Here is a 12,522-nt window from a genome sequence, read left to right on the forward strand (position 1 = left end):
GGCTGTGGGGCGAGCGCAGCCACTTCTTCCCCAGCCCCTCGGTGTAGGCAGGGTCTCGTATACAAAGCACAAACTTCATTTTTGGTCTTCTCCACCATATCCTGGCCAGGCAGGCTCCTGCGGCCTCGGGGAGGGACAGGGCAGAGGGCGGCAGGACGGCGGTGGTATGCACCCAGCCGGGCCTGAACTGACCCCAGGGAAACGGTGCCTGCACCGACGCTCCGGAGGTTATCAGCATCTTAAGGGGTTTATTTCGAAGCAGGGCAAGCAGGCCCCCCGAGTGGGGTTGGTGATGACAACCAGCTCCCCAGGCACCCACTCAGTGGGAGCTGACGGCCCTCAGCACTGATGGAAAGGGGCGTTTTCCACCTTTCTTGCCACCGCTGTTGGGGTGGGGACAGGGGTCTGCCGTAAGCAAGGAGAGGAGGGGGGCAAGGCTGGTGCCATGTGGGACAGCTGGGGCTCTGTGGATTCGGGAGGACCACCACGCGCTGCCCCAGCCCAGGCTGGCATAGGGACTGCCCTGGGACCCCACAGCCCACCTCACTGCCAACCCAAAGCCCGGCTCACCCAGGGGCTGCGGCCATGCCATCCCAGGCCCCAGGTGTCCCCAGGACACGCAGTCAGCTTGGCCAAGGCAAACTTTGATTCTTTTTTTTTTTTTCTCTCTTTTTTTTGGGGAATAAACTAAAACCCTAGACTTGTTGGTGTTTTTACAACTCCGGTGTGGTTCCTGCCTGTCTGACTGTGTGTCGACCTTTGTAACATTGGCAATAAACCATTAAAAGTGACTTTCCCATGAGCCCTGCCCATCCTGGCTCTTTGTCCTGTGTGCGTGTGTTGGAGGGGGGACACTGGTGGCTCTCCCAGGTAAGGACCTGGAGCGCCCAGGGATTTATCCAGACGGCAGGACGGACTCACCCACCTCCACACAGCATGTCCCAGGGGGTCCTGGGGTGCTCCAGCCTTGCTCGGGGGGAGCAGACTCTCAGCCTGGGACTGGAGGCTGCTGCCCACCAGGAGGGGTGACCAGGACCGGGGCTGGTCCCCCGCTGCTGCAGGCATTTCGAAGTGTGGCTGCCTGCCGTCTGGCTGCGTTTCACCCCAGCAGAGCCTGGCACAAAGCACACGCTGTCTCCAACAGCTGCTGTTGTAGCTTTAATATGATTGATTTTTTTTAATATACCTATATATATGTATTTAAATATATTTCTTATTTAACAGTTGGTATCAGCCAGACAGGAGCCACCCGTCTTGCACAGACATGGAGCCATATGGCACAACGGTCCCCAACGCGGGGCCCGCCACATCCGCTGGCTCACGCACCCGCTGGGACCATCCGCTGGCTCACGCACACGCGGGGAGAAACCCCCACTCACGCCGTGGGCACCCACCGGGAGAGGAGCATCATGGCAAAGGGGTCTCGGGGACAGGCGTGCACCGTCCCCTAGGTGTAGGGCTCCCACCCCAGCGCTGTGCCTCATCCCTGCCCACAAAAACACAGGGCAAGCAGCCAGGGCTCTCGGTGGCCCTGCTTGAGCAGGGGGGTGGGACCAGATGACCTCCAGAGGTCCCTTCAACCTCAGCTGTTCTGTGACTCTGAGACGCTGGGGCTGCCCCAGCTACTTCTGATGCCATCCTCCCCATCATCCTTCCAGCAGGACAGGGTCCCCTGGCGGGACGTGCCCTCAACTAGCCCAAGCTTGGTGTAAGACAGAGACAGGAATGGGGAACGTTCCTGAACTTGATCTCACCCATGCACACATGAGCTCCTGAGGAGAGGCGGCGATGGCTGGTGCCTCGGAGGTCATCCCTGCCTCTGCCCTGCAACTCCGCCCACCCTGAGCGAGGGACGTGCTGCCTGCCATCAGGAGTAGTAGCCTTGGACAGAGCCTGCCCTTCCCTTCAAATATGCAAGGCATCTCAGCCCCCAAGGCCACCACGGTGCCTCATGCCTTCGGGGCCAGGCCCTGCTCTTCACCCACCACCAAGCTCTCTAGAGATCCTGCTGACTTTGAATAGACTTACAGGAAAAATAAATCCCCAAAACCCACACATAACCTGATCCACAGTGAAACAGAGAAGGAGGATCCACAAAACACACGATTCCTCAATGAAGGTTGCAGTGGAGGGCCAAAGCCAGTGGCCTGTGAAAAGGGTACCCTGCATCCAGGCTTCCCCAACAGGTCCTCTTCTCCCACGCAGAAATTTTCTCTGGGTAGAAAGAGGAATTTGTGCATTTGTTGGGGATTTCCAGATGCTGGGCAGACCGCTGCGCTCATGCAAATGTGATGCATTACGGACCTGATGTGTTGTAGACTTAAGAGGTGCAGTCAGGTGGAGGAGAGAGCACCCCGCCAGCACTGGTCACGCAGCACCCCTGCTCCTGCGCCTGCGGCCAGGCAGCAGTGCCAAGGTCCACTTAGACTCTGCCCATGGCAATGTGGGAGCAATGTGGGTCTAAAAGCACCAACGTATCTCGCCTGAGGAACTTGGCCCCTTGGTTAAGTGGCGGTAGCCAGCTGAGAAACTTCTCTCTGCAGTCCAGCTGCTAGATGATGAAAAGCAACAGCGAGGAAAGCAGGAATAGGAGAAAAAGAGGGGAGAAAACAAGACCAAGAGATGGGGCAGTGCCATACCATCAGGGATGTGCCGAGAAAGGCTCCGAGGGAGCAATGTGGGGAGCTTTTGCAGGAACAACCAGCACCCTCCACGTCCACAAACACCAGACACGTGTGTCCTGTGGAGCTATAAGCAGGACATCTCCCTGGAGGTGATCCCTGAGCTCCCCTTGAGCACCGAGTTGTGACTAACATCACTGGTGCGGTCACACGCCCCAGCATAACAGCCAGGAATAAATGGGCAATGTGAGGGAGGAGGTCAAGGACCAAAGGAGAGATGTGGTTTTGCAACCCACGAAGACCCAGGAGAAGAGAGGAACAGGAGGACACGTGACAGCTGCACTGGAGAACTTGCGTCCCTAAAGGTGACCACGTAAACCAAGCACGTGGGATAAGATGGGGTGGAAAAGCAAGCTTGGAGGGCACTGTTGAGTGTGTACCTTTGTTGGTACTAGAAACCAGGTCTGGCCTGTGTTTGCCCTCTCTGAAAATGTCTCTGGTAGCATGATGGAAAGCTGAGCACTGGGAAGGAAGGAGTCTCGGTCTGTTATGAACGCCCCAGGGTAAGGTTTTGCACTGACACATCTGTGACCCCTAACGGACACGCGGGTGGGAAGACTATTGGGAAGCCTTCTGCCCCCAACAGCTCCGCAGGGTGCTTTGCACACGCAGGGCACCCGGCGTCCTCCAGCTGTGCCAGGCAAGGTCTGACTAGACAACTTCTGCCGAACATGGAAAATAAACCCACGGTAGCCATTTTTTTTTTTGTAAGCTAAAGAGAGAATTAATTTCTTCATGCACCTGAGCAAAGCTCAGAGCAGGAGCAGAGTAATTTTAAAACTGTCATTTCCACGTCACCTGTAGGGACTGGCATGGTGTGGCACCAAGGTGAAGGACATGGTGATACTCTCCGTTAGGATGCACAACACTGCAACGAGCCGGGGTCGCAGTTACCCCTTCCTACCACGGGCTTGGAGCAAACAGCCTTCCTGGCTTCTCACTTCAGAGCAGCTCTGGTGAGAGTGCCTGGGGCCTCAGCAGCCCCATCCTCCCCAGCCAAGGCGCAAGGGCGAGAGAAAGGTGAGACGCGTGTTCCCTCATGCAGAAGTGTTAGGAGAAACAGAGCGAAAAAGAAGAGAAGAGGGGAGGGAGCGTGGGATGGACACACACATGCTCTTGTGACTGGCTCTTTCAAATGCTTTCTGACCATGAAAGCACCGGCATCGCCACCCACCACGGCCCGAACTGTCAAGAGAGAAGTTTTGCCGGAGGTGAGGAGGGTCTGGTCCCACGAGCCCCAGCCATCGATGGGGAGTGCCGAAGGGCTGCTCAGCGAAGGCCCCCTCCTGCACACACACCGGCACTCACGTGTTACATCCCGACCAGCTCTGGAAAGTGGTTTTTTTCGGTCTACCCTGAGCAGATTCCTCAAATGAAGGTGCTTTTCCTGCAGGGGGAGAGGGTGGGGCCAGGGCAGGGCTGCGGGGACCCGGCAGTCAGCACTCGTTTGCTCTCTCTGGAAAGAAGATTTCGCGGCATCGCTGGACTGTGTCCTGGGGGGACTGGACGCTGTGTCCCACTGTGCGGGGATCGTCATAGATTTCATAATCATTCCCTCCCTGCGGGGGAATAGAAAATGGGGAAAATGTTAGTAGGGTCTCAACAGAGCATCCTCATCCCTGAATCTGCATCTTGCTCTGTCCTGTGAGAAGCTGGGGTGGGAGCCAGCGGCTGAGCAGGCAGGGACCTGCTGGGAAGGGGCTGCCAGGGCTTTGCTGGCCCAGGGAGGCAGAAGAGGCTGGGCTGGGAGCCCTGCTCCCACCCTCTTGCCTCCCCTCTTCAGTGCCAGGGGAGGAGTGAAGAAAGGATGGGGAAGGTCCTAGACCAGCAAAGCTTGTCCAGGAGCCTGGGGTTAACCCCTGCCCTACCTGTGGAGGGGCTAGCAGAAGGCAGCACATTTGGGGGGACAGAGGTTGCCATCATCTGGAAAGAGCCTAGTGGATGGCCAAGCTGGTCTACAGCAGCAAGGAAGCATCATCCTCCACCACTCTAAAGGGAAGGTGAAGCTGTTCCTGCTGTTGAAAAGCCCTCTCCTAAATGCTGGGGGCTCATGTTTTGGGTCCTGTGGGCCGCAGGAGTGGCTGCCCCCTCTCGAGGGTGCTGGGGGGAGGAAAGTGATGCTGAGGTGGACCTGCTCCCCAGCACAGTGAATTCAGGGCCATTTCCCCACGACCCAGCGGGCCTGCCGCCATCACGAGCCCGCCGCAAACACGTGCCACACAAGAGCATCTCTCCCCCTCACACTGCTAGAGGTCTGTGTCGGCTGCCGGCAGGACCCTGGCTGTGGGACCCGTGATGGAGCAGCTCTACGCAGGCTTGCCAGGGCAAAGGAGGGAAAGCAGCCGTGTGTGGGGCGAGCGGGGCATACTCACAGGTGTCGTCTCATTCCCAAAGAAGTGGATGGTGTCAAATCTCTCATCGTCTAACACGTTGAGGCAGTAGCGCTTGTCCCAGCCCTCCGGGAAGACGTCAAAGCTGATCATGCCACCTGTCAGCAGAAGGGAGGGCATCGGGCAACGCTGGTGGGAGCCGGCAGGGTGTCGTCCCCACCATGGGACAGGCAGGAGGAGGAGAGAGGGCTGGACGTGTGTGTGGAGCAGCCAGGCTCCGGCTCTGCTTTAGTGTGCCTCTCCGGCAGGTGGCTAGGACAGTGGCAGATGCCATTCCTGTGACAACAGGCTGGAGTGACATCAGCACGGCTGGGGTGACATTAGCACAGCTCCCCTGACTGCAGGCAGGCAGGCAAGCAGGAAACAGCGGGCTGCAGGGAGGGATGCTGGGGTGGGAGGGATGGTGGGGTGGGAGGTCCCAAGAGATACATCTGTTGGGGAGATGTGGGGCCACACCTTGCAGATAGCATCAGCATGTTGTGTCCCAACGGGAGACAATGCCCTCAGAGACTGCCACCACTCTCTCTCCTAGGCTCCTGCGTGGACATCACTGGCCCTTCTACAACCACTGCTCCGACGCTCCTTAACCCCACAGGGACCGGGGGCTCCCAGCACCCTGCACACGCAAAGCAAACCCCATGCACCGCACAGCTCAGGGGTCCCAGCTGGCTGCGCTGCAGGCCCCAAGCAGGCTCTGCGCGCTGATCAAGGACCAAGGACCTTGCCACGAAGTACCACGAACCTGTTGACATAATCGGGGCATGACCCTGGCCTGTCACCTCTCACCACGAGTCGAGTGCGGGTTGCCAACATCTGGAGGGGCACCAAGGCAGATGGGGCAAACGTACAGAGGTAAGGGAGCTTTACCAGAGAGCATGCATAGGCGTGCACATGGACACCCACAGCCACCAAGGGTTAACAAACTTCCTAGCTCTTGCTCTTAGACCAGGTAGAGTTTACCCCAGCACTGCGCTGCCTTTTGGGGGTGTATGGAGGCAGCACCTTCCCCGTCCTTTCGAGCTGCCCTGCTGTGTGCACAGGCTGCAGAGCCAGTCCCTTGTCCCATCACTGACACAGGTGACACGCTCCTCCCAAAACAAAGCCAGCAACTTAGGGCATGCCTGTGTTTGGGTCTCGCTCGGAGCCCGGAGGAACGGGGATTTGAGCTGGGACGTGCCTCTCCCTGCCAGATCATGTCTCTGCTTCTCTTGATTTCAAGGGGGGGCCCCTGCTTCTCCAGGCAATCTACTGGGCCACCAGCAATCCTGGAGTTTCATACTCTCCTTCTTCATAAATCATAACCCCACCTCTCTTAGGAAGGGGGTGAGTAGACAGGTACCCTCAGGGGATGGTCCCTGCTGCAGAAGGGGCACCGATCCCCTGGGCTGTTCAAACATGTACGTCCTGATGCCATGCTCCTCTCTTCCCTGGCTGGTTGAGGTGTCCCTGTCTGGGATCCCCAAACCAAGCCTCCTCAGAGCCTGAGGAGCCAGGGATGGGGCCTGTGTGCCCAGCTCAGGGCAGAGGATTCACTACCGGACAGGATGCCCTGGGCAGGGCACTGGGATACGGACAGGAACAAGTGTCCTACGAGCTCAGGGATGGGGATGCCCCCAGGCTTGCAGCAGGAGCCAGCATCAGAGCAGGAGCTAAACTTGGTTGCCTTCATTAAAATCCTTCCTGGTTTTGTATCCAAAGCCATTTACCTGTGAAAAATGCTGCATTTCGCTGCGTTCTGGCCTTTTAAACAGCGCTGGGCAGCAAGAAGGGGTTCCTGATGCCAGCTGGAGAGGGTAGGAAATCAAAGGGAGAAGAGGTGGTGTGGAGGACAGCCAGCACTGTCCCTTGCCTAGGCAGAGCACGGGTCTGGGGGGCTGCAGGGAGACCTCCTACCACCTCTGGGGCTTGCATCCTCCACAGCCTGGGACAAGGCACACGGAGCCAGCTTGGCGCAAGAGCCCCGTTTCTGTGTGTCCCTGTTTTTGGATGCCTGACATGAGACACCCCGTGTTTTCTTTGTGGAGGAGCGAGGGGCCCGCAGCTCCCCTTGTCTTTATGCTTTTACACAACGGGCTCTTCATGGTGGCTTCCCAAAGTCAGAGGAGAAAGGCCCATTGCTCTGCTCTCATCCCCTGTGCCTGCGGGGACACGGCGGCAGGGACCTTGCCTTTCTCTGCTGTGACAAATGGTGTGTGTCAGTTCTGCGGGCAGCAGAGGATGCCCCTGGCAGAACGCTGAAGGCAAGGGGAGGCTCTCAGGAGGAAAGCCCTTGGAGAACCAGAGGGCCAGACCCTTGGTACTGGCCCATGCTGGGTGCAAGAGTGGGGTGCCACCTGCTGCCTCCCAGCCTCCTCACGCCCTTGCCCTTTGGCTAGGCTGCCACACGGCACCTTCTTATCTCACACATACCCATCTGCTCTGCGGAGGGACTTCTTCCAGCGTCAGCCCCACCACTTACACACCCTCATTTTTCTCCCTGTCCTGGCCAGACCCCCAGGATTGCTCAAGCCCCTCCTTTGGTTCCTCATCTTTGGTAAGCTGTCACCCCAAGAAGTGGCCCTGCAAAAGCCCATGGCATGGAGCTGCAAACTCCTTGCCTCTCGGCAGCTCTTCCTCCAGGAAGAAAGACGTTTCCCTTGTAGCCAACCCTCCCAAGAAAACCCCAGAGCCGACACACGCATGAGGCTCCTGTCTCATTCCTAGAGAGGAGTGCACGTGCCTGGAGCTCTGCTGGCCACCCTGCTGCTGATGCTTGAGCCAGAACAGACCTTCTGGGCAGGGGTGGGCTCCACAGAGTTAACTGAAATTAAGGCAGGGATAACGTCACGGGACAGAAATCCACCTGTCTGGCTGATTCCCAGGGAGACAAATCTGCAGCACGGTTTATTCTCTGCTGTCACGCTGCCACGGATGTGAACGTGACACCCCTGTGGGGGCTCTCCAGGACTAGAAGCTCCTTGTACTCTTCCTGGGGTCTCCAGGCCCCCAGAGGGAACAGCTGGAATTCCCGCTCCCCTTCCCAGCGTTTTATGGGAAACACGATAAAGAGGCCAAGGCAAAGCCAGGGAAGCCCCCTCTGCTCACCTCGAGAGAAACGCAGGCCTTTGCCAGCAAACTCCCTCTGCAAGGCTGCCACAAACTTCTCCCGGATCCGCTCTTTCTGCGGAGGAGAAGGAGGAAAGGGAAGGAAAGAGGGTTTGAACAGTTAGATGTTGGCAGTCTACTGGAATCCACTGTAAGCTGTCTGCTGGGCAACTCTGGCTTATTGCTCCGCTCCCTTCCCACCTGCCCCGAGCCGCAGTGTAATGCCATTTAGCCAGCTTTCACCAGTCCTGCTCAGTGTCCGTGTAAAAGGCCACCAGCTCAGGGCAGCTCCAGCAGGCTCCTGGGAAGAGTGGATCGCAGGCTCCTGGGAAGAGTGGATCCCAGCCCTTCCTTGGCAATGAAATGCAACTGCTTCAGTTTCCCAGAAGCCCAAAGTCTCCAGCTTTGCTTAAAAAGTCTTGCAAAGTCCAACTGATCCCTCAACCCCAAGAAAACTCCCCCTGGCAGAAACTGCTGTGAGCATGGGCCAAGCGCTCCAGAGGTCTGCCCAGAAGATCCGCCATGGCCCTCCCAATCTGGAAAGCCCATTAGTTCCAGCCGCTGGGCCATCTTTGGTTACTGTAATGGAACACCCTGTTAAGTAAGTGCCTTATTCCCTGGAGCCCTCCCACAGCACAAGGAATCCTGCTGGCCACCCCATTGTATTGCTGGTCCCCAATGAAGTCAAATTCTCCCATTCATCTGTGTCTCTCCTTGGGTTTTCCGACCCCCAGTCCTGTCTCCACCTTGCTGCATGTGTTGGCCTTGTGCACAGCTTGGAGCTGGGCTCCTTTCTCCTCGGGGTGGGGGGAAGCAGGTAAGACCCGAGATCTGCGGTGGTGCAAAACCAGCAAAGGAAAGGGCGAGCCCAAGTCTGGCTCATCTACCTTGTCCAGCTCGGAGAACTCGATTCGCTCCTCTGGCGTGCAGCTCCGTCCGATGGGGGAGATGTTCAGCATCCCGTTGCGAAACTCAATGAAGGTTCCTCTGTGGGTGGACAAGGGCACAAGGTTACCGGGGCAGGGAGAGAAAAACAGACCTTTCCAGGGGAATGACTGCTCGGTGAGGCATGCAGTCTCTGCAGGGACACACAGAAGGAGAGAAGCCATGCCCACTCATGGGTGCTTCACGCCAGGCAGAGACCAGGCACCAACAACTCTGCTTAAGGTCTCCAAGGGGCTGGGTTTTACAAAAAGAATAGTTTTACTAATAGAGTAAAACTACTAGTTTTACAAAAAGAGACACTAAGAGAAGAGGAATAAACAGTTCCTGTGTGCCCTGGGGACAGGCTGGAAGCGACGAGCTTAGGTGAGATGATAGGAAACATTTTCTAATGTTGTAATAACTGCAAGGACAGCTATTGCCTGGACTGGACCAACTGTCTGATGAGACTGTGCCATCTCCACCCGTGGAGGCTTTTAAGAAAAGTTGGGTGGGTTGGGTGAAGCTGGCAGTACCTTGGGGCAGTGGGATGGAACAGGTCAGCGTAACTCGCTGCTGATGTCCAGCGGCAGGCTGATGAGCAATCAGGACCTCCTCATGGGACACAAATCAGGTAGGACCTGCAGGGCATTTGTATCTCCCATTTGTCCCCTGCACCTTTGACAGCAACTCTTATCTAAGCTTGCACGGAGAGGACCCAGTTCCTGCTTGTCACCCTCACCTTGCACTGGCATCACTACTCTGCCGCTTCCTCGGTGGGCTGGTTCAAAGCACTAAGCCAGCAGAAAACTGCTCCCTTCTTTTCTCTCTGCCATAGACTCAGCCAGTTCTGTTTGCTTATCACCTTGGAATTAGCTCACCGAGGGGTCAGACAGGTACCAGCACTAGTGGGACAGAAACAACAGGGGATGGCAGCACTACCAATTTGAAAATAGATGGAAACTCTTGTGGAAACCTAGCTGGAGCAGGGAGATCCCCTTCCCTGTCCAGCTGAGGAGGCCTGAGCTCATTCCCTCCAATGTCCCTCCGAGCCCTGCCCGCTGTTTCTGTGATAAAGCGCTTACCACTCTGAGTCTGGGGAAAAACTCTCCACCTCCTGTCTCGTAACACAGTGAAGAACATCAGGGGGAATGGACACACGGGCAAGCCATGCCTGCAGCCTGGGAGCAGCATCTCTGCAGCACCAAGGGTTTGGTGGCTCAAGCCCCAGGCCAAGGCTAGGGAGATGTGGGTTAAAGTCCTTGCTTTGCTAGAAATCCCATAAGCCTAAATCCACAGAGGCACTTGGGAGCTGAAATTTTGCCGGGCTGTTGGGCAACCAGACAGCAATGAGGCAACCAAACAGCCTTGAGGGTTCTGGGACCCAGCCCACGCTTTCGGGGGCATGTTCAGCCGGCAGTCCTGTCACAAGGAGCCACCCTCTCACCAGTCCTTGCATTGCCACATGGTGACTCACATCAGGCAATTAATCTGGATCACAGATTAGCAACTTTACCAGCTTAATTTCGACCAGACAGCTTGCCAACTCGGGTTCACCGTACAAACACAAGGGGAGAGCAGGAACAAACCAGCCGGGGTGAGGGGAGGACAGAGCCGCTGTTTTCAACAGCCCTGCTAGCTCACACCGGCTTCAAGCGTTTGCGAAACCATAGTCTGAGGGCGGTTTGACACCGCACCCAGGTTGGTTTAACTGCAGCCTGCCTCTGAAAGAGGTCCTCCTGCTCTCCCCTTCCACCTTCATGCCATCTGTTCCCTCTCTCTCCTTTCTGTGATAACAGGGTGTGCCGATCCAATGGAAAACTACCCTTTTCTTTCCTGGCAGTGGCCTAGTCATCCTTCAGAGGAGGTGTACCAACCCAACTCACCCTGTGGCTGCTGGATCTCACGGGGGAAGCAGACAGGAACACACGGTCGGGGGCAGAGCAGGGCCAGCCCTATTGCCAGTGGCGCCAAGCGACACTAGGCTAGAAACAGTGTGAAACTGTGTGCTCAGGCGCTGGACGTCCCATCTTAAGATCCATTGTTCATCTGTTTGGAAACTCATACGACCAATGATGCCTGATGCCCTGACCAGTAACGAGCTGGTACCATTGTCCTAAATGAGATGCATGCAGTGGCTGTACCCTGCTTCCCAGGGAAGAAAATCCGAGGGGCAAAAGAGCAGGCATTATGCTGAAAAACAGTGCAGACTCTCCAGAACAAAGACCCTCCTCCATTATTTCCCCACAGTGCCCAGCTTGGTGGGACAGTGATCCTACACAGGGCCTCTAGGTGCTAAGATAAAACCTGGAGCAAGACAAGCTCAGTACCTCAGCTGTTCTTAGGAGAGCTCTGGAGCCCAGAGCTCCCTAGAAATCAGTGATATGACTGCCATTTGCATGGGCTTGGGCCGTTACCGTTTTTTGGGCAGCTTCAGCAGCGCCATGTAGTTGAGACAGAAGTTGATTAGATCCTGCAGCAGCTCTTCCCCCAAGTGGTCCTGAATGGCCTGCGGGAGGAGAAGGGGGAGTGAGGAAGATGCCTGACCCTCCGTGAAGCCCACCCAAGAACATGACCTGGAGGAGCGGGACATTCAGGTCTGGCATTTGGGGAGGACAGAAGAGGCTGCCCATCTGCCCAGGGCCAGGCGCTGCTCCCCACGGCGCGCAGGGCACAGGGAGGGAGAGCCATGGCTGCAAGGGGAGCTGGACGTACCTGCTTGGAGACCAGCTGCCCATTCTTGTATTGCACTGTGCCGTTCTCTGCGAAGATGTAGTCAAACTTATCGATGACTGAGGGGGGAGGAAACAGAAGAGGAAACATGAGTACTGCCTGGGAAAAGGGGCCAAAAGGACTGGGCTCAGGACCAAGTGAGCCATCCTCCCGGTTCCTCAGTACCACGCTTTCCACATCTCCTGTGCTCCGCAAAGGGCCCCTGACCCTCCTGGCTCTCCGCAAAGTGGGTGAGGAGATTATCTTCTGCTCACAGCTGACGCACGCAGGGGGAAACGACCTGACCGAGGTCACGGGCTGAATCAGTGGCAGGACGAAGATAAGGGCTCAAAAATGTCAGGCTTTCAACCAGATGCGTGTTACTCTGCTGTCTCTCCTTCCCTCCCCACTGCCAGGGTGCTGGGATGATGCAGTTACTGGTTATCTAACTCCAGCCCCTCCTGCAAAGAGGACACACAGCACCGCCGACTCAGCAATCAGCCGGGAATTTCTCGGCCTCCCTCCCCTAACGAGGCAGGAGGCAGAGCTCGGAGCCCAGCCGCGCTTGGCATCCATGCCAGAGAAGGAAAAGAAGGTGGAGGGTGGAGGGAGCAGGGGGCTGCCCCCCCCTCGCCCTCCCACTCCCTCCTCTACCCCATGTCCCTGTTCGAACACGATGAAGAACCCCCCGGAGACCCCACCATGGAGCAGCAGGGAGGCAAAATTTGCAAGGG

General features: G+C 57.0%; 1 protein-coding gene across 1 annotated transcript in view; it reads right to left on the reverse strand.

The window, feature by feature from the left end:
* Positions 1-1,576: 1,576 nt before the first annotated feature.
* PMM1 (phosphomannomutase 1) overlaps positions 1,577-12,522 on the reverse strand; it is a 13,032-nt gene continuing 2,086 nt past the window's right edge. The window contains exons 2-7 of the mRNA XM_009322702.1: positions 11,792-11,868; positions 11,494-11,585; positions 9,043-9,142; positions 8,156-8,231; positions 5,054-5,169; positions 1,577-4,240 (exon numbers count right to left, since the gene is read on the reverse strand). Coding sequence (XP_009320977.1) covers positions 4,118-4,240; positions 5,054-5,169; positions 8,156-8,231; positions 9,043-9,142; positions 11,494-11,585; positions 11,792-11,868 — 584 coding nt within the window. The 3' untranslated portion in view covers positions 1,577-4,117. The remainder of the gene's footprint in view (positions 4,241-5,053; positions 5,170-8,155; positions 8,232-9,042; positions 9,143-11,493; positions 11,586-11,791; positions 11,869-12,522) is intronic.

This window comes from Pygoscelis adeliae, unplaced genomic scaffold (assembly GCF_000699105.1).
Source record: "Pygoscelis adeliae isolate BGI_AS28 unplaced genomic scaffold, ASM69910v1 Scaffold60, whole genome shotgun sequence".
Lineage (NCBI taxonomy): Eukaryota > Metazoa > Chordata > Aves > Sphenisciformes > Spheniscidae > Pygoscelis > Pygoscelis adeliae.